At 41.5% G+C, this 18,839-nt stretch overlaps 1 protein-coding gene across 1 annotated transcript in view; it reads right to left on the bottom strand.

Moving 5' to 3' along the window:
- Nucleotides 1-18,839, bottom strand: part of SYCP1 (synaptonemal complex protein 1) — a 470,977-nt gene that overhangs the window by 236,958 nt on the left and 215,180 nt on the right. The window contains exon 12 of the mRNA XM_088446296.1: nucleotides 373-467. Coding sequence (XP_088302422.1) covers nucleotides 373-467 — 95 coding nt within the window. The remainder of the gene's footprint in view (nucleotides 1-372; nucleotides 468-18,839) is intronic.

The raw sequence follows: 18,839 nt of genomic DNA, 5'->3' as shown, positions 1-18,839 counted from the left end.
TGTTTCCACTATTGCATCTGTATATTATATTATTTTGTTATGTAATTATCTCCTCGTATTTGTATTGTTCCCTTACCCACCTCATTTTGACCATGTCGACATTCTGACCATGTCTATTTTTTGTATGTGGACATTCTGAACATGTCCATATTTGTATTGTTTATGTTTTAAACCTGCCAACATTTTATCCTGTCTGTATATTAATTGTCTACATTATGTCCCTGTCAACAGTTTGACTATCTACTTATAGTCCATGTCGTCATTTTGGTTGTTGACATAAAGTACCTGTCGACAATATGGTGTCTATATGATGATTCCCTATATTTTTAATGTCGGCCTACAGTAACATACCACACCCCTGAAAACAATTACCTTTGCATTCTGTAAGAACAAATTTGTTTCTGACTGTTGCTGAATCGATTCTTCTGACTTCCTTTTGTATTCATCCAACTCCAAATGAGAGTTTTCTAACAAAATAATCACAGTTGAATGTAAATATTTTTGCATTAATGTCTCTATTAATGAAAAAATTCTATTTTTGTGCATCATAAATATTAAAATACATAAAATTACAAAGCATACTGTATGTATAACATTGTAGAGATATATGAAAACAAGTCATGAAATTTTAAATATACCTCCTGGAATCTCTTCTATATGTGATAAGAAAAACCGCAAACTGTTTTTTTAATATTCACTGAAATGTTTTACTGTAAAATGTTACATTTATAGCTTATTGCAATAAAGTACCATTGATTACAAACATATATTTTGCTTAAAATTGTAAGTTAACAGGATATCTAACTAGGGAGTTTATTCTACCTTACCTCCATGAACTTTTGATCATCTCTATTTAAGATAAGCATATTATAAACCATCCTTAAATAATTTTATCATAATTTTTTTATTTTAATTTTCTATATGCTCATTTTCTCCTTGTTGTTTATATTGTAATCTGATATTTGCTATTTTTAATTATTGTTATTAGTGTATATTAAATCTTTTTATCAAAGCATAAGCACTTTTTGGCACATTATTTCACCACTAAGCACTTTATTTGAGATAATAAGTAGTATTTTATTACCTGCCTTTTGTTTATATTTTTTACTAAGACACACATCACTTTAATAATCATTTATTTATTTGTCCATATTTATATTTGTTTACACTGTGTATAAGCACCTTGGTCCCGAATTTTCAATCTCTGTGTACACCGGATATCTAACCAATATTACATTTTAGAAACATATCTAGAACAGATAATATTGGAACTTAATTATCTGTACTATATTAATAAACACCATGTGTTACTGTATCCCTTGTAATGACTGTCTTAGATATAATAGTTCTATAATAAGTGCAGTTATTTTGGCCATGATTAATTGAAAACTTACAATTAAAATAACTTACATACCGTATGAGCTAGCCATGTAATTTACTAACAAAGCACAATCTTATAATCCACATATATATACTGTACATATAATTAAATATATATATAAAATATATATATGTATATAATTGACTTTACCACTGGCACTCAAACATCTGCGGTGCCAGTGGTATGTGACCACACCATTTAAATAAATAAATAAATAAATATATATATATATATATATATAGATATACCGTATATATATATATATATATATATATATATATAGAATGCTGTTGGACCGGCACTCCAATCCGCGTTGTGACGCTGCCTGTGTGCCTTTGCTCGGATTCCAATACACAAAGATGTGTTCTCCTGCCGTGCAGCGCTCTTCATCCCCGGAGGGAGAACACATCTTTGTGTGTGTATATATATATATATATATATATATATACACACACACACACACACACTCTACCGTTCAAAAGTTTAGGGTCACCCAGAAAACTTCGTGTTTTACATGAAAAAAGACTTTTATTTATCAAATGAGTTGCAAAATTAATAGAACATATAGTCGCGACATCAGCAAGGTTTGAAATACTGATTTTAATTTAAAATAATAAGTAATTGTGGTCCCGGCCTTTCAATCACCAGACCATTTGGCAGGTGAGGCCTCCTTGGATGTGGTCTGTGCCCTGTGTCACAACTCAGGTCTGTTTCCCCTGCCACCGGGTCACTTACTGATTCTGCCAGCGTTCTCTATCACATCCCAGATGCACAGGCTTCAGTGTTTCTCGGCCTGCTAGGCCAAAAGGAAGATCTAAGCCTGCTACAGAGTACTGCAGTGACAAGTCCCGATCACATGTGTGCAACAGCGAATCAAGTGATAGCCTGAGCCTCACCGTACCACCTGTCTCTGCTCAGCCTATCCCAGGTAACCCAGGCGTATTTATCCCAGCTGCTGACTCTACCTAATTGCCAGTACAATGTCTAACCTCAGTTCCTACTGAGTGAGCTATACTGAGCTCCTGTTGCATTACTACAATTAGGGCACGGAGAACTACTTACAAATCCCATGGAGCCACTGGGGGGACAAAGGGAGGTTGTATATGGAGGACACCCTGGAGGAAGGTGTGGACATCTGGTAGTGGAGCAAGTCTACGCTGGAACCAAATGGATAGAGTAGAGACATGCACTTTCAGCGGGGCAAGGCGGAGTCCAAAGTCTAATCCAGCTTGATGGAAGGCCAGGACTCTGGAAATCCTAAACACTCGAGAGTCGTAGATTCTGGTATGACACCATTGGAAATATGTATGCCACACTCTGTGGTAGATCCAAGCAGAGGCTGCCTTACGCGCTCTGAGTATAGTCTAGACCAAAGAGCTAGAGAATCCTTTGGACCTCAGGAGGGATGTCTCAAGAGCCACACTGTCAAAAACGGATTACCCAAGTCCGGGTAAAGGCAAGGACCCTAAGACAACAGGCCCGGACATTGAGGTAGCAGGAACAGAGGGTCGATGGAGAGACTCCGAAGATCTGAGTACCAATGACGTCTGAGGTAAGCTGGAGTCACCAACAGGACAGTGCCTCCGTCTTGTTTGAACTTCGTTAGAACTCGAGGAAGAAGAGAGACTGGAGGAAATAGGTATGCAAACTGTAAGGTCCACTTCTCTGACAATGCATCTACGAAGGATGCCTTGGCATACCTTGTTCTAGACCCGTACATTGGCAGTTTGTGATTGTGTCGGGAGGCCTTGAGGTCCACCTCTGGTAGGCCCCATTTGTTCACTAGGAGTTGAAAAACCTCTGGGTGAAGAGACCATTCCCCGGAATGCACTTCGTGATGGATGAGGAAGTCTGCTTCCCAATTGAGAACTCCCGGAATGAACACAGCAGAGATGCCCAGGAGGTGACCCTCGGCCCATCACAGCTGACTGACTTTGAGTGCCTCCTTAATGGTTGATGTAAGCCACTATTGTGGCATTGTCGGACTGTAATTGTACAGTTTTCCATGAAGTATGTCATGGGCCAGTATGAGGGCCCTGTAGACAGCTCGAAGTTCCAATATGTTGATCGGCAGGGTTGATTCGATCAATGTCCAACGTCCCTGGAAGAAGTGTTGACCAGTCACTGTGCCCCAGTCCGTTGTTGGGAGTACCCAGTCCGGGATCCAAAAGGGGTGACCCTTGGTTAAATTAGATGTCTGTAGCCACCAAAATAGGGACAGAGGAACCTCTGAAGAGAGCACCATCGTCTGAGCTCTGATCCGATGGGGCAACCCGTTCCACCTGGATAGGATTAGCCTTTGCAGAGGCCTGGAGTGGAACTGAGCGTACTCTACCATGTCAAAGGTGGATACCATGGAAACCAGAACCTGCATTGCAGAGTGGACTGACACTCGGTGACTGTGGAGGAATCTGCGTATGTGTAGTTGAAGTGTGGAGATCTTGTCTGATGTCAGAAAAATTCTCTGATTCTGAGAATCTAGCAGAGCTCCCAAATGAACCATTCTTTGTGAAGGATTCAGGGAGGACTTTTTCCAGTAGATTAACCATCCATGCTTTTGAAGGAAACTGGTGGTTAACTGCAGATGGCATTGAAGCACCTCCGGGGATCCTGCGAAAAGCAGGAGGTCGTCCAAATATGGTAGCAGTCGGACATCCCGACCACGCAGGTGGGCCGTCATTATAGCCATAATTTTGGTAAACACCTGTGGAGCTGTGGACACTACAAAGGGCAGAGCCTGAAATTGGAATTGTTGCTGTAGTATAGCAAACCAGAGATATCGCTGATGAGAGGGCACTATAGGTACATGTAGGTAAGTGTCTTAAATATCCAGAGATACAATAAAGTCCCCAGGCTCCATAGCTAGGATGATAGAGCGTATGGTTTCCATCCTGAACCTGGGTACGCTGAGGAATTTTTTCAGAGATTTGAGGTTGAAGACAGGCCAATGAGACCCATTCGGCTTCTGAATCATAATGAGAGTGGAATAACTGGTCCCTCGCTGAGATAGTGGAACTGGCACAATTACCCCTGCTTGCAGCAAGGACTCTATGGCTTTCTGGATTTGAAAGGCCTTATTTGGGTCTGAAAGAAGGCCTGTGCAGAAAAATTGGTGGGGTGGCTGCCTAGAAATGGGAGGGCATACCAGTGACAGACCACTTCTCTTACCCAAGCGTCCGTGATTTAATGACACCAGCACTGAGCAAACGGAAGAAGTCGGCCTCCTACTCTGGGGTCCCCCAGGGGGAGGCCTGTCCCATCAGGCTGAGGGCTTGTCCTCGGACTTTGAAGTAGGGTGTCTGGTGGTCCAGGCCTGCTTGGTCCTGGGCTTGGTGGCCTTAGTGGAAGCAAACTGCCTAGGAAAGAACTGACCTCTAGGCTTTCCTTGAGGATGAAAGGACCTAAAAGACGTAGACCGAGGCTTGTAGTAGCAGACGCTGAAGGCAGAAATGCAGTTTTTGATGCCATCAATGTGGTTACAATCTTGTCAAGGTCTGGGCCAAACAAGATTTCCCCGATGTAGGGCAATACTTCTAAGCCCTTCTTCGAATCAGCATCGGCTTTCCGTGAGCGTAGCCACAGGGTACGACGGGCAGACAACGCCGTGACTGAAATTTTAGAAGTTAGGAGACTGGCATCCAATGTCGCTTCCCCAATATATAAAGGTGCATCAGATATGTGACCTATGAAAGACATCTCATCCCTAGATGCGTCTAAGGGAAAAGAGTCTTCAAGTGCGTCAGACCAGTCTCTATTGCTTTGGCCAACCATGCAATAGCAATGGTCGGACAAGCAACCTTTCTATTTGTAGGGTCCTTCAGAGAGGATACTGTAGGGATAGGCAATGTAGCGCTCTTAATTAATCGTGTAACATGGGAATCCAATGCAGGGGGAGTCTCCCATTTTGAACAATGAGCCGCAGGAAATGGATAACAGAAGGTCAGCCATTTTTGGGGCTGAAACCTCTTACCAGGCGTCGGCCAGGCTGCTGCCATGTGTTCAGCTTGTTGATCAGATAGGGAGAATTCTGCTGAAGCCACTTTCTGTTTGTTTAAACAGTGGGTGCTTTGATTTAGGGACTGGTTCGTCATCTTCTATTAGTAAGATCGCACCAAAGCAGGAATATTCATTTTTGACTGACTCTCTTGCTCCCCTGGAGGGGAGTCAGTGTTTGTGAGATCCCCATCTTCTGCCTCCTCAGATGACACCTCAGAATCTGAGAGCTGCGTAGACTGTGAAGATAACACAGGACGCTTAGATGTTTTACTGGGTAGGGGCTTCTCACCTAAGTCTGCAGCACATAATTTGCATGAGAGCAACATGGGTGCAGATGCTTGCTTGCTACTCTTGCCCTTGCTATACATAGCTGCAGAGTAGTGCAGCACACAATATGGAACTGGGTATAATGCAACCAATAGGTATGTAACATACAAGTAGGAATACAAAATACTGATCCTGTCTTATGCTTGGGCAAGCAGCAGGAGCACACAGCACAAATATGGCACAGTGGAGTAACCAACTGTATGTGACAACCCTCACAAATACAAGAGATGTGAGGCACAGGAAAACCCTATACACATCTCTATGTTAGGGCCACGTAAGGAGAAAAAGGGAAAGGTATATGCTGACAGTATAAAGAAATAGATAGACAGGTAGCGCTAGCATAAGTCACATACAATGCAGAAATACAATAGAACTGCAGAATGGCACTACAATCAACTACACAGATTCTGTGGTCAGAGACTCAACATCTGGTAGGCTATAGCGCTACATAACCTGACTCCATGGTGAGGTATGTAGGGGGACCAGGCCCATCAGCTGTGGCTGAGCCCTAGAAAATGGCCACCACAGACCTCTGAGAGAAGCGAGATCTCAGAGGATTGGAGCCCTGAGCTGAGGGGAGCGGCCGCTTTAATGGGGAGAGCTGACCTTCCAATGCCGATTATTAACCACTGGGACGCTGAATTCCCGCTCCATATGTACCCTGGTGGTCTAGTGAATCACTGTGGGCAAAGCCTATGTTCACTCTCGGCACCTCCGGTCCATCCCCTGAGACCAGAGTTAAGACACACTAATAATCAAGTGATCTGCAGATATATTTGTAGATGAATGTTGTTTATATACACTAAAAAGTATATACTAAATGACCATCATCTTCCAGGCAACCGCGGGTCCTGCTGGCTGGGGGGGCGTGTCCGCATGTGTACGGATAATTGGCTGATCGCTCGTACTAACTTGCCGATGAACAGATATATCGACATATCGCTGGTACACAATGGCTGACGAGCACCAGATATATTGGCCGATCAATTGATCAGCCAATATATCTATCAATGTGTACCCAGCATTAGATGAGTTTAGGTTGGCCAATGTAAGTCACAGTGTGGATGTCACTTCACTGTGAAGTTGTTTGCATTAATTGCATTGTGTAATCTTATTTTTCACCATTTTTTTCTAAACTACCCCCTACCCACATACACAAACAAACTGTAGATGCTTACAGAAATAAGTCAAACATCATAAAGTGACCTTCAATGCTGTAAGAGCAAGTAGAAAAGTGCCAAAAAGCCATGCCCACCGTTCAGTAATCATTTAGTCAAATGATGTACAGGTTGAGTCTCCCATATCCAAAATGCTTGGGACCAGAGGTATTTTGGATATCGGAATATTCCGTATTTTGGAATAATTGCATACCATATTGAAATGTCTTAGGTATACGGCCCAAATCTAAACACAGAATGCATTTATGATTTATATCCACATTATACACACAGCCTGAAGGTAATTTTATACAATATTTTCAATAATTTTGTGGCTCAAACAAAGTTTGTGTAAATACATGAAATTCATTTATGTGTCATATACACCTTATACACACAGCCTATAGGTCATTTTATACTTTATTTTTAATAATTCTGTGCCTTAAACAAAGTTTGTGTGCATTGAACCATCAAAAATCAAAGTTTTCATTATCTCTGTCATGCAGAAAATATTCAGTATTTCGGAATATTCCGTATTTCGGAATATTTGGATATGGGAGACTCAACCTGTATGTAGTGTGTAATTATATGATGGGATTTAATAGTACAGTAGTTTATTAAAGATTTGTGTGGTGACAATTCATCACAGGGAAGACCTGAAAATATGAACATGTAAAAACCCTGGGCAACATCCCACAATATATTGATTTGATGGAGAGCAGCATTTTATTTTTTATTTAATAATGCGATAAAACATATTTATTTAAAAAATCTGAATACATAATACAAATAAACAAAAACACAAACACAATCGGGCCCTGTGGCTTTAAATAGGGTTGTAAATCTGTAATCCGTATGCAGCTCTCTGAGGGGTGGCTGACCCCTAGAATATAAAAAGAAATGGCTTTGAAGGTTGCGCAATAAGACTCAAATGCAGCTAAATGCCAGTACAAAGTAAGAAAATACTCAGATACTTAGGACAATGTGAAAATATAGGTACGTACTGTACCAGTAAAAAGCGCTTTCAAAGTGAAATGCGTGGCTCAATATTTTGTTGGACTCCCGATGTCTCCAGTGTCGGCTGTACCAGTGGTGTCATCCTTTTGGTGGACTTGGGTATCCGGAACCAGGACCACTATTCCATCTGGGACTGGGTATTGATTGCAGCTGGGACTTACTTGCCAGTTCAACCAGTGGAGATTTGTGAATGCTTATATTAATTTGTGAGCCTGTAAGTTTTACCTGTGGTTAAATTGTGTCAATTTTAAAAGGAATCTACACTATCGTTTTTCTATGTTTCATCCTATGCTCTAAATTGACTGCACTGAGCGATCAGGAGCCGGAAGGCATTTTTATCTCTACAGACATCCATTATTAAGGATTCAAAAGGAGGAAGATGGAGGCTGCTATGTAGCATACACAGTGGATATACAGGGTCCTCTGACTCACTCCTTGACGGAAAGATCAGTTAATGAACTATTACCAAGGGTGATGAATTGTGTATTTATTTATTAGATGTGACACACACTTTGGTGACTGTCTGCATGTTTCGTGTGACTTTGAAAGAACTTTTTACTGGTACAATACCTATATTTTCACATTTGACCCCCTAGAATAGAAAAGACCAAAACTGCAACAGAAGAGAGCGCAATCAAATAAACCAAATTATTTAATGAATATTAAGAAGTGTAGAAATATCTAATGACAATAAGAACATCTATACAATGAATCATAACTGAAACAAATGAAAACATTGCAACTAAATGCATGTATCCAAGACACTGATTAGATAAACTGAAGTTCAGACAGTATAAAAATAATATATTAGAGGGTATCACATTAGTCTTATTGACTAATCTGGGGGGAAAAAAAAAACCAAAAGGTAAAAAATAAAATAAAACGTCTGAATTGTTCTCCAATGTATGAATAATTAACATCCATGCACCGATGTGCAATAGCTTAAATATATATTATAGTTCCATGAGGATAATGAAGGAACAGTACCAATTTAACACAAAGTGTGAATGATTAAAGTCACTTGTGATAGCACTGTTATATAGTCTGTTAACACCAGTAATATTGTGCACAATATGAGCTATGAGCTGACCTGTTGATGAATCTCCCGGCTTACATCTAGCTGAAAACGAAGGGCAGTGTCCGGAATGACGCTCCAGTATTCGCCGTGTGGAGGAAAAATGTGATCTCCAGTATAGGAGTGAAACCTCCGGTCTGTAGGCACCAGGGAGATAGTCGTGCAGGTGGTTAGCTGGTTTGGGGCCGCTCTTAAGCTTCCTACTCCGTCCGAGTGGCAGCGGCAACTGGTGATGGACCAACGTACTTCGTGGTCAAAACTCCATCTGGTGAAAAAAGAGAAATAAGGTGTCCTAACTCGTTTCTCGGCCCTCGTCTGTCTGGCCGTTTCCTCATAGGCAATGATCCTTATTTCTTAGAGAACTGAAGCTGCACACACACATATCGATTTTTCAGCCAATTTGAACGATTTCGACGAATCGCGCAGATGAATCGTGCAAAAAAAGCCCAAATCGTGAATTTGTACTCACGATCATGATGCCGATGTGCGTCCCCGCTCGTCGCACCTCGTATCTTCTGATATAGCGTGCTGTAGGCCAGATTTGCCAATCCGAGACACGATGGGTGCCGATCGTGAGGTTTTTTTTTACTCACGATGAATTGTACAATTCATCATACAATGCGAAATTTGACTGACATGACCCTGGACACGCCCCTCCGCCATTTTGTGCAGCATCGTGTATGAAAAAGAAGGAAGCACAGTCGGGAGCCTGCACACTGAAGTATTTTTTTGGGAAATTTGGTGAGTATTTGTACTGGATAAATGCAACTACACTGACCACCAATGTGTGCCCCCCACTGCCCACCAATGTGTGCCACCCACCTAGAAATGCATGACCCAGCCACTGCCCGTCAGAATAAGGCGGGCAGTGGCTGGGTCATGCATTAAGCTCCCACTGCCCACCAATGTGTGCCACCCACCTAGAAATGCATGACCCAGCCACCGCCCACCGGAATGAGGTGGGCGGTGGCTGGGTCTAAGCTCCCACTGCCCACCAATCTGTGCCACCCACCTAGAAATGCATGACCCAGCCACCGCCCGCCGGAATGAGGTGGGCGGTGGCTGGGTCATGCATTAAGCTCCCAATGCCCACCAATGTGTGCCACCCACCTACCCACTAACTGCCCACCAATGTCATGGGGCCACCTAATAATTAATTAGAAAACACTTCAAAGTTTTGCAAATAATAATAAACAAGTATATTACAACAAGATAAACAAATACATTACAACAAGAGAAACAAATACAGTACATTACAACAAGATATTTGCAAAAACATGTATAAAAAAAAAACCAATACATTACATTTAAAAACACATAATTCCTTGTAAAACAGGGGTCTTCAAACTTTGGCCCTCCAGCTGCTGTGGAACTACACATCCCAGCATGCCCTGCCACCGTTTGGAAATAACAGCATGCTGAAACTGTGCCAGGGCATCCTGGGATCTGTAGTTCCACAACAGCTAGAGGGCCAAAGAGCGAAGACCCCTGCTGTAAAAGAAAGAAAAATATTAAAATACCAAAAAATAAACACATGACTTTCCTGTAAAAGAAAACACGATTACAATACCATACTATAAAACCCTGTAAAAAAGAAAATATTAAAACATTAAAAAATGTAACCATAACATAAAATATAACAAAACTATAAACACAGATATTTATATATCCTTCTTTTTTCTTCTTCCCAGAAATGTCCATGGATAGTGAGCGTGACTTCATCGCTGGATTCACAGAAATCCTGCAGTTTAAAGAGTGCCTGTGGCGCATAAGTTCTCGCCAATACCATAACAAGAACCACAAATTGGCCGCTTTACAGGTGTTGCTACAGTATACGAAAAGGTTCATTGCCGACGCAGACCTCAAAACTGTCCGGCACAAGATTCAAAACCTCAGGACAGTGTACATTAAAGAAAAGAAGAAAGTCGATGACTCCAAAAGATTCGGCGCAGGCACCGATGATGTGTATGAAACAACGCTGTAGTACTACAAACAGATGTCCTTCATAAGCGATCAGGAGCCACAACAGCAGTCTCTGGTGTTGATGGCTGAGCAAGAGGGAGAAGAGGAGATTGCAGAAGTGACTGGACCGTCTGCTGAAGTCTTGGTAAGTAGTGACACAGTTAGTAAACCAAAACCTTATTGTTTCTGTAGTTCAATCCCAAATGTCCAATATAGTCAGTTAGTTCACAGACATTCCTCCTGTCATGGCACCGCACCTGGTCCGTTGAAATAGGCCATGTACTCCTCCCTCACTTCTTTGGCACATGCGGTCGTTGTTGTTGCATTTGGTGGTGCAGACACAGATGTGAAATGGCCAATGTCCTCCGGAGGTCCTTCATCTTCTGGTCTAGCTGGGACCTCGTTGGGTCGATTTTCTTCACAGAAAGTTATGCAGCACACAGCACGCCATCACAACCCAGTCTATCTTCTCCACATGTAGGTTGATGGTGGTGTGGAAAATGCGGAAGTGGTTGCACAGTATTCCAAACGAATTTTCCACAATGCGCCGTGCCCGGGATAGACGGTAGTTGTAGATCCTCTTCTCTCTGGTCAGGCCCCTCTGTGCAAATGGCTTCATCACATGTTCATGTAATGCAAAAGCCTTGTCTGTGACAAAAACGTAATTTAGGCAGTGCTTTGTCTGATCCAGTGTTGGCAAGTTAAGGGTTTTGTTGGTGAGTCTCTGGTAGAAAGCAGTCTGTTTGTAGGACCTACCATCCGAAACACGGCCATTCTTGCCGACATCCACAAACAGAAATTCGTAGTTGGCTTTTACCACTGCCATGAGAACAATGCTGAAGAATCCTTTGTAGTTGTAGTCATATGATCCGGTGTTGGCAGGTGGGTTGATGCGGATTTGATTTCCATTGATGGCTCTTCCACATTTAGGAAAATTCCAACGTTGTTCAAATTCTTCAGCGATGCTCTTCCAGTGTTAGGAAACTGTTAAAATAGTTTAAAAAAAAGGGTTAAAAAACATGACTAAAATTTTTTTTATTTGTTTCCTATATAGACTCCCACACAAGACCCTCATTTGGCTTCCACACCGGACCTGAGTCTGCTCGGGGACAGTGATTTGGAGAATAACACCCAACTGGCAACACCCATTGCACCCAGACCCACATCCTCTTCCCTACCACACCAAAAAAACAGGGGAAAAAGGAGATTCATACTGAACGGGAGGACATATTTCTTATGAATGCAGAACGCCTCCTACAAAAACCTCCAGATGCTATAGACGACTTTACGGCACATGTGAACAGCAGTATGAGGAATATTGACGAGGATACAAAAAAAAATTTCCTCAGGCTAAATTATGACCTATTGAGTAGGTGTATGAGCGAAAACCTACACAACTCCACTTATATAGCTAATCCAATGCTATATTCCCCAGCCCCAAACAGCTATGTCAGCCCCCCCCCCAGCCCAGTTAGAGATTACTCCCCCACCCAGCACCCCAAGCACAAGCACTACCAGGTTTAATGCTCTGCTGGCTGCAGCGGATGAATTGCCCTGTTATACACAGATGTAATTTATTTAGTTTTTTTTTTTCTTGCTTTTACTATCACCAAATGTTATCCCTCCCAATAGGTGCTGCCTGTATGGTATAGGGTGGTGATGACGCTGTCTGGACAAGGTCACTACACACATGGCACAAGTACACATTGATGGAAGCCGGGGCCACAATGTATACTCGTGCCATGTGTGTATTGGCCTCTTCGAACTGACGTCTTACCCACCCCATAACATACAGCACGCTACCTATTGGGATTCATAAAATTTGGTGATAATGCTTTATTGTAAAAATGTTAATGCAATCTATATTGTATACAGTTCAGTGCACAGTTTGGGTTGCCTACAGGTCAGTGCACATTTTGGTTAATGCAGCCTATTATTTGTTGTCTAATAATAAAAACGAAAAAAAAAAATTTGTGAGGACATAGGGCCTCAGAGTCGGTCGTAGCGGCCGCACGGTCGTACGCATCCGATGTTTTTCTTTCTACACCTGCGCACAGCTAGCTGTGCGCATGTGCGTACGAGCTCTACCGATGCAAAATACTGTCGGTCGTAGGGCTTCCGAAACGGAAGTGGCTTGCGAAAGTTGATTGACAGGAACGTCCATTTGTGGGTGTATACGGGGGTGGTGGTCTGCAAACGGAGGTGTGCTTCAGCGTTTCCAGGCGTTTTAGGGGAGTGCATAAATTATCTGCTTCGTATGACCATGAATTGCGGATGCATGACAACGTCACTCTACGGACAGGATGATCGTCCAGGCTAAGGTAGGCTAGAAGCGTCCCTAAGCCACAACAGTACAATCGTTAATCCGATGTTACTTGTGATGTTTCTAATTGGAACTACACAAACCAAGCAGCTAAGATTGGTGCATTGTAACTATTAAAACTGCTAATTACCTTGTAAATGATTTCACTTGCTTGTGCATTAGGGAATTCGCAACACAACTGTTTATTTGTGCTTTTTAAACTTATTTGTTTCGGCCCTTTTTGAAAACATATAGCATTGTGCTTTGCGTAGCAGCCTTTTCAGATGCCATACTTTTTAAACCATGTAAACATTGATATAGTTAAATTTAGACATTTGGTTAATAAAAAATTTTATTTTTAGGAAATTAGCCTTTAATCACAATTTTAGTTACAATTGTTAGGGCAACATTTGCCTATAAATAAAAAATAAAAAATTCTAAAAATAAAATGAAAATAAAAAAAAAAGAGCTTGAGACATTGGTGACAAGAAATATGGGGACTGTACAAGAGGTGAGGGAGGAGATATCTAGGGCTACTTGTGTCGTTTGGGCCGGCTCGGAGGAAGAGGTAAGCTCCGGACAGCCGACTGGCGTGTAACCCGCCGACTGGCCTGGCCAGAGGTAGATGGTATTTCCTCAGGCCTAGGCATAGGGCTCTCCATACTTGCGGGGGTGGCTGTTGGGCTGCCAGAGGTGGTGGTCCTGGGAGGAAGGGAGTCTCGCTCCATCATGGCAGGTGGGTTTGCCTGCTCCTGGGTATTGGCCCAACGATCTATGGCCCCAGCAATGGTATCCAGGGCCACCGCCACCTTCACCAGAGTGGTCTCCATCCTCAGAAGAACACATCTGTTCTCCTGAGTTTGGGAGACCAACCTGGTGAGGAGAGGCACTGCTCGGTCCGATGGTTGCCCTGGAGTAGACTCCACAGGGTCCCCAGATGGAGTACTTGGATCCTCCCCTGCAGAGTCTCCATCTGTGCTGGACCCAGACCTGACCTCAGGAGCAGGCACTACCTCCTCTGAGTCTGGGAAAAAAAAAAAAAACATTTTTGAAAAAAAAAACGCATACACGTTTTAGCTTTATACTTTTTTGAGTCCAAAAAATATTTACATTCTTGCACATGTGGAGCGTTGAAGTCGGCCATGTCAGTGTCCATAGTGGACACGTCGACTATCTCCTCTTCCGTCATACATCCCTGAGCCAACGTCTCCAACCTCGTCAAGGTCAGCTCCTCAGGGATGGGACCACCACCTGTCCCCGCAGCATGGCCCACCCTACTCCGTAGCTTCTTCTTCAGCTGGTATTTGAAATCAGTCCATCTGACAATGCGATTTGGCATTTTTTAAGGGTTAGTTTATTTAATTAAGATCTCGCTTTTGACTTCAGTACACTCACAATATCATTTTTTTTACCTTTTTTGGACGACTTTCATGGTTCTGTGCGTTGTCCCCACAGCATTAACAGCCCTGAATATCTCCTCCCAAATCCTGTCTTTGGCTCCAGCCCACATATTTCTTGGGGCATGGACAAGGTTATCCATTGTAATGGTCACCAATGTCTCAAGCTCTAGCCTTGAAAACGGTGGATTTCTGGGCCTTGGCCAGCTTGGCCCCGCCTCCTCCTCCTCTGGTGGTGGTAGTGGATTCCCAGCACCTACAATATTTTTTCATTTTGTTAATTTAAAAAATGAATTTGTGGAAGATATGAACTGTTATTGTGTTCTTTTAAAAATGTGTTTAACACTTACCTACCTCATTTGTCCTCTGGCCACCATGCTCCTCGCTTGCCATTTTCAAAACTTGTGAGAGAGCATGAAGTATAGTGCTTTTGATTACTATTTTATAGATGTGAGCGCATCCCTGGATTGGTTACCCGTGCATCCCTATTTGTCTACGTACAAATCACACCTTGCCTACATTCCGTAATCACTGCGTGGGTTGGGCGAGATGTGAGCGCATCCCTGGATTGGTTACCCGTGCATCCCTATTTGCCTACGTACAATGTACACCTTGCCTGCATTCCGTAATTACTGTGCGGGTTGGGCGAGATGTGAGCGCATCCCTGGATTGGTTACCTGTGCATCCCTATTTGCTTACGTACGATGCACTCCTTGCATGCATTATTCAATCATTGGGGTTTTTTTGGCCTTATTTAAAGGCAAAGCCAAATGTTCCCTTACTTGTGGGTTGCAGTTGGAGTGATTTGTGGTGCAGGAAGGGATTGCTAGTGTTTACAGTGTTTGGAGTTGTTTGAGTGGTGCCTGTGTGTTGTTTGAGTGGTGCTTGTGTGTGTTGTTTGAGTGGTGCTTGTGTGTGTTTTTTGAGTGGTGCTTGTGTGTGTTTTTTGAGTGGTGCTTGTGTGTGTTTGGTGCTTTTTTTTTTATTGGGTTGTGGGTTTTTTATTAGTTTTGTTTTGGGTGTTCCTTTTGTTTGTTTGTTTTTTTTGGGGGTGGTGGGTTTTTTATTGGTTTTGTTTTGGGTGTTCCTTTTATTTGTTTTTTTTATTGGTTTTTTTTGGGTGGTGGGTTTTCTATTAGTTTTGTTTTGGGTGTTCCATTTGTTTATTTTTTTTATTGGTTTTTTTTGGGTGGTGAGTTTTTTATTGGTTTTGTTTTGGGTGTTCCTTTTGTTTGTTTTTTTATTGTGTTTTTTTCGGGTGGTGGGGTTTTTTTTTGGGTTGTGGGTTTTTTATTGTTTTTTTGGGGGGGGTTAAATTTTTTTTTGGGGGGGGTGGGTTATTTTTTAATTTTTAAAAAAAAAATTTCTTTTTAATGTTTGTCCATACATTTCACAAACCCAGTTACTTTGTGTGTTTGGTTGGCCGTGTTTTTTGAGGAACAAAATAACAACGTTCTTTGCAGACTCCAGTAAGTGTGCCAGCCTACTGCAAGTTTTTTGTTTTTTTTTTTTTAATTTAAAACCAAAAAAAGGACATTATTCAAACAATTATTGTCATGTTCTATTGTTTTGTTTTAGGTGTTTAACAGTCCACTTTGTACTTGATTCAGGTAAGTGTCTATTTTTACAAACCTAAAAGTTTGTTGTATTTAATAATGAAGTGTTTTATGCTGTCTTTTTTACATTTAATAATGCATTTGTGGTTTTTATTGATAAAACAATAATTATGTTTTCAATTTTTAATATTGCCCAATTTCAAAGTTAAGGATTGTTTTAACAATAATAGTAGTAATAGTGGTGTTTTTTTTTTTAATATTATATTCTTTTTCTTCCATAAAATAAAAAACTGTACACAAACAACACCTGTAGGGGTTCCCGAAGATGGCACAGCCCGACCCTGTAAGAATATGCACCATTATTACTAAGCTAAGTATTTTTGGAAAAATATTGAAAATTCTTTCTCAACAACACTTTTTTTTTAAATTCTAACTTTACAGAGCGATGTGGGCCAGCTAATAGTGGCCATGTTGCCCCCCACCAACCTTCCTCAGCCTCCTCCTTGGCGTAGGCATAGGAGGCGTGCAAGGGCCAAGATATAAAGAACACGTGTCACCCTTTTTGGAATGCCTGATGATGTGGTTGTAACCACTTATCGCTTGCCTCCAAATATTATCCTAGACACTCTTTCAATAATAAAGAATGATCTAGAAAGTCAGATTAACATTCCTACAGCAATCCCACCACTTACACAGTTGTTGGTGGTGTTACATTTCTGCGCCTCAGGGTCCTGCCAAACCACTGTTGGGCTGGTGGGTGGCCTCTCCCAGCCCTCATTTTCACGGATCCTGAGGCGTGTGCTAGATGCATTCTTCAATCATATAGCACATTTTATTAGTATGCCTTTGGATACGGAAGCCCTTGATGTGGTGAAGCAGAAGTTTTTGAGATTGCAGGCTTTCCACACGTCATAGGGGTAGTGGATAGCACTCACATAGCACTTCAGCCTCCTGCATGCAGGGAACAAATCTATAGAAACCGTAAACATTTCCATTCGCTAAATGTAATGGTGCTATGTGATGCCTCCCTCCAGATCCTCTCCCTGAATGCCAAATTTCCAGGCTGCAGTCATGATGCGTACGTGATCCAGCATTCAGGGATTTGGCCAAAATTAAGCACACTGCAAGCTGGTGACAAATGGCTTCTTGGCAAGTATAAATCCAGTATGTAGCTATAGTAATAGTGTAAACATGTTTTCATTGACAATTTATGGATCTTTTGGTGTCCCATTTCCATCAGGTGACAGTGGATATCCTTGCACGCCCTGGCTGCTGACTCCTTATTTGAATCCCACAACAGGGCCACAAACTCAATATAATGCCGCATTTCCTGCCACCAGGCAGGTGGTGGAGCGCTGTATCGGCCTTTTAAAGGGCCGGTTCCGGTGTCTCCATCACTCTGGTGCTGCACTCATGTACTCGCCGGATATGGTTTCTCGCATTGTGGTCCTGTGTAGGATTTTACACAACATTGCAATAAGGAGTTGAGTACCCATGCAGCCAGAGGATGCCCCCCCGGAAGAAGGTGTTGTGATGCTGTTGGGGGGGGCCAGACACGATTCTGTGGTTTCAAGATTTTTTAGGTAATAATTTTTAACTTTATTTTTAATTTTACAGTTAGAGCAAATGTATTTTAAGGTAACCCTAATTTATTTTATTTTTTTTGGCTCAAAAATCACAACACTTTCCAAAACAGAAAAACTAATGGAACCCATTGGCAATACCCTGTACTGTTTTTGCACAAATAATATAATTTTTCTGGATATATCACCACATGTTTAGTTAATTTTGATTTTTTTTAATTTTGTCTGTTAAAAAAAAAAATATTATGTTTGAGTTTTGCTTTTGTTGTTTATGTCTGACTAAGCAAGATATTTTATTTTTGAAAACTCTGAGGCCATTTTTTTGTGTGATTCTGTGATGAAATGCTTTTTACAATTAAAAGCATGTTGGCAACATGTTTATTATTTAATAAATGTTTTACAAAAAAAAAAAGGTTTGGTGTAAATGTATTTTGAAACCCATTTTGAGGAGGATAATGTAGGGCAACCCCCCCAAAAAAAACAAAAAACATTACTGCAAATGTTCTTAAGGTTTACATAAACATTTTTGTATTAGTTACACTATGGAAAGGCACCCAGCTTTGTTCACAAAGTATTTGAAATGCAGAATTACACCATTTAATTTTTATGAAAAAAGAGGACAAATGTTTTTCGAACAAAAACTTTACTGGAAATATTAAAATTTTAAAATGTACAAAGAGAAAAAAAACAACTAAAAACGCTCCAGACTCCCCACAATCTGCTGTAGGCAGCAGTAGGTCTCCAATAGATGGCCACTTGTTCTAGTTAGCTTCTCACGAATTCCCACAAGTATGTTGGTTAGATCTGTGGACAGAAAAATGTATTTGTAGGTTAAAAACATATAAAAAATGACCCACATTTTAACATTACACATTATTCAATGTCCCAAACAGTGGGTAGACACAATGATGTTAGGGTGTGTTCTAAAGTTTACTCCACACAACATTATTATTATGTAGAAAATTTTATGGTGTAAAAACACTTTGAAACCCTAACTATGTGGCATAACCAAAAATACCCTAGGATGATTTATAAACAACTGGGAGGTGTATTCTTAAGTCATGATGGCCATATCCTTAAAACACA

Source organism: Taudactylus pleione, unplaced genomic scaffold, assembly GCF_031769625.1.
Source record: "Taudactylus pleione unplaced genomic scaffold, aTauple2 ptg000396l, whole genome shotgun sequence".
NCBI lineage: Eukaryota > Metazoa > Chordata > Amphibia > Anura > Myobatrachidae > Taudactylus > Taudactylus pleione.
The sequence above is the reverse complement of the archived record's forward strand: the minus strand, read 5'-3'. Positions and strand labels throughout refer to the sequence as shown.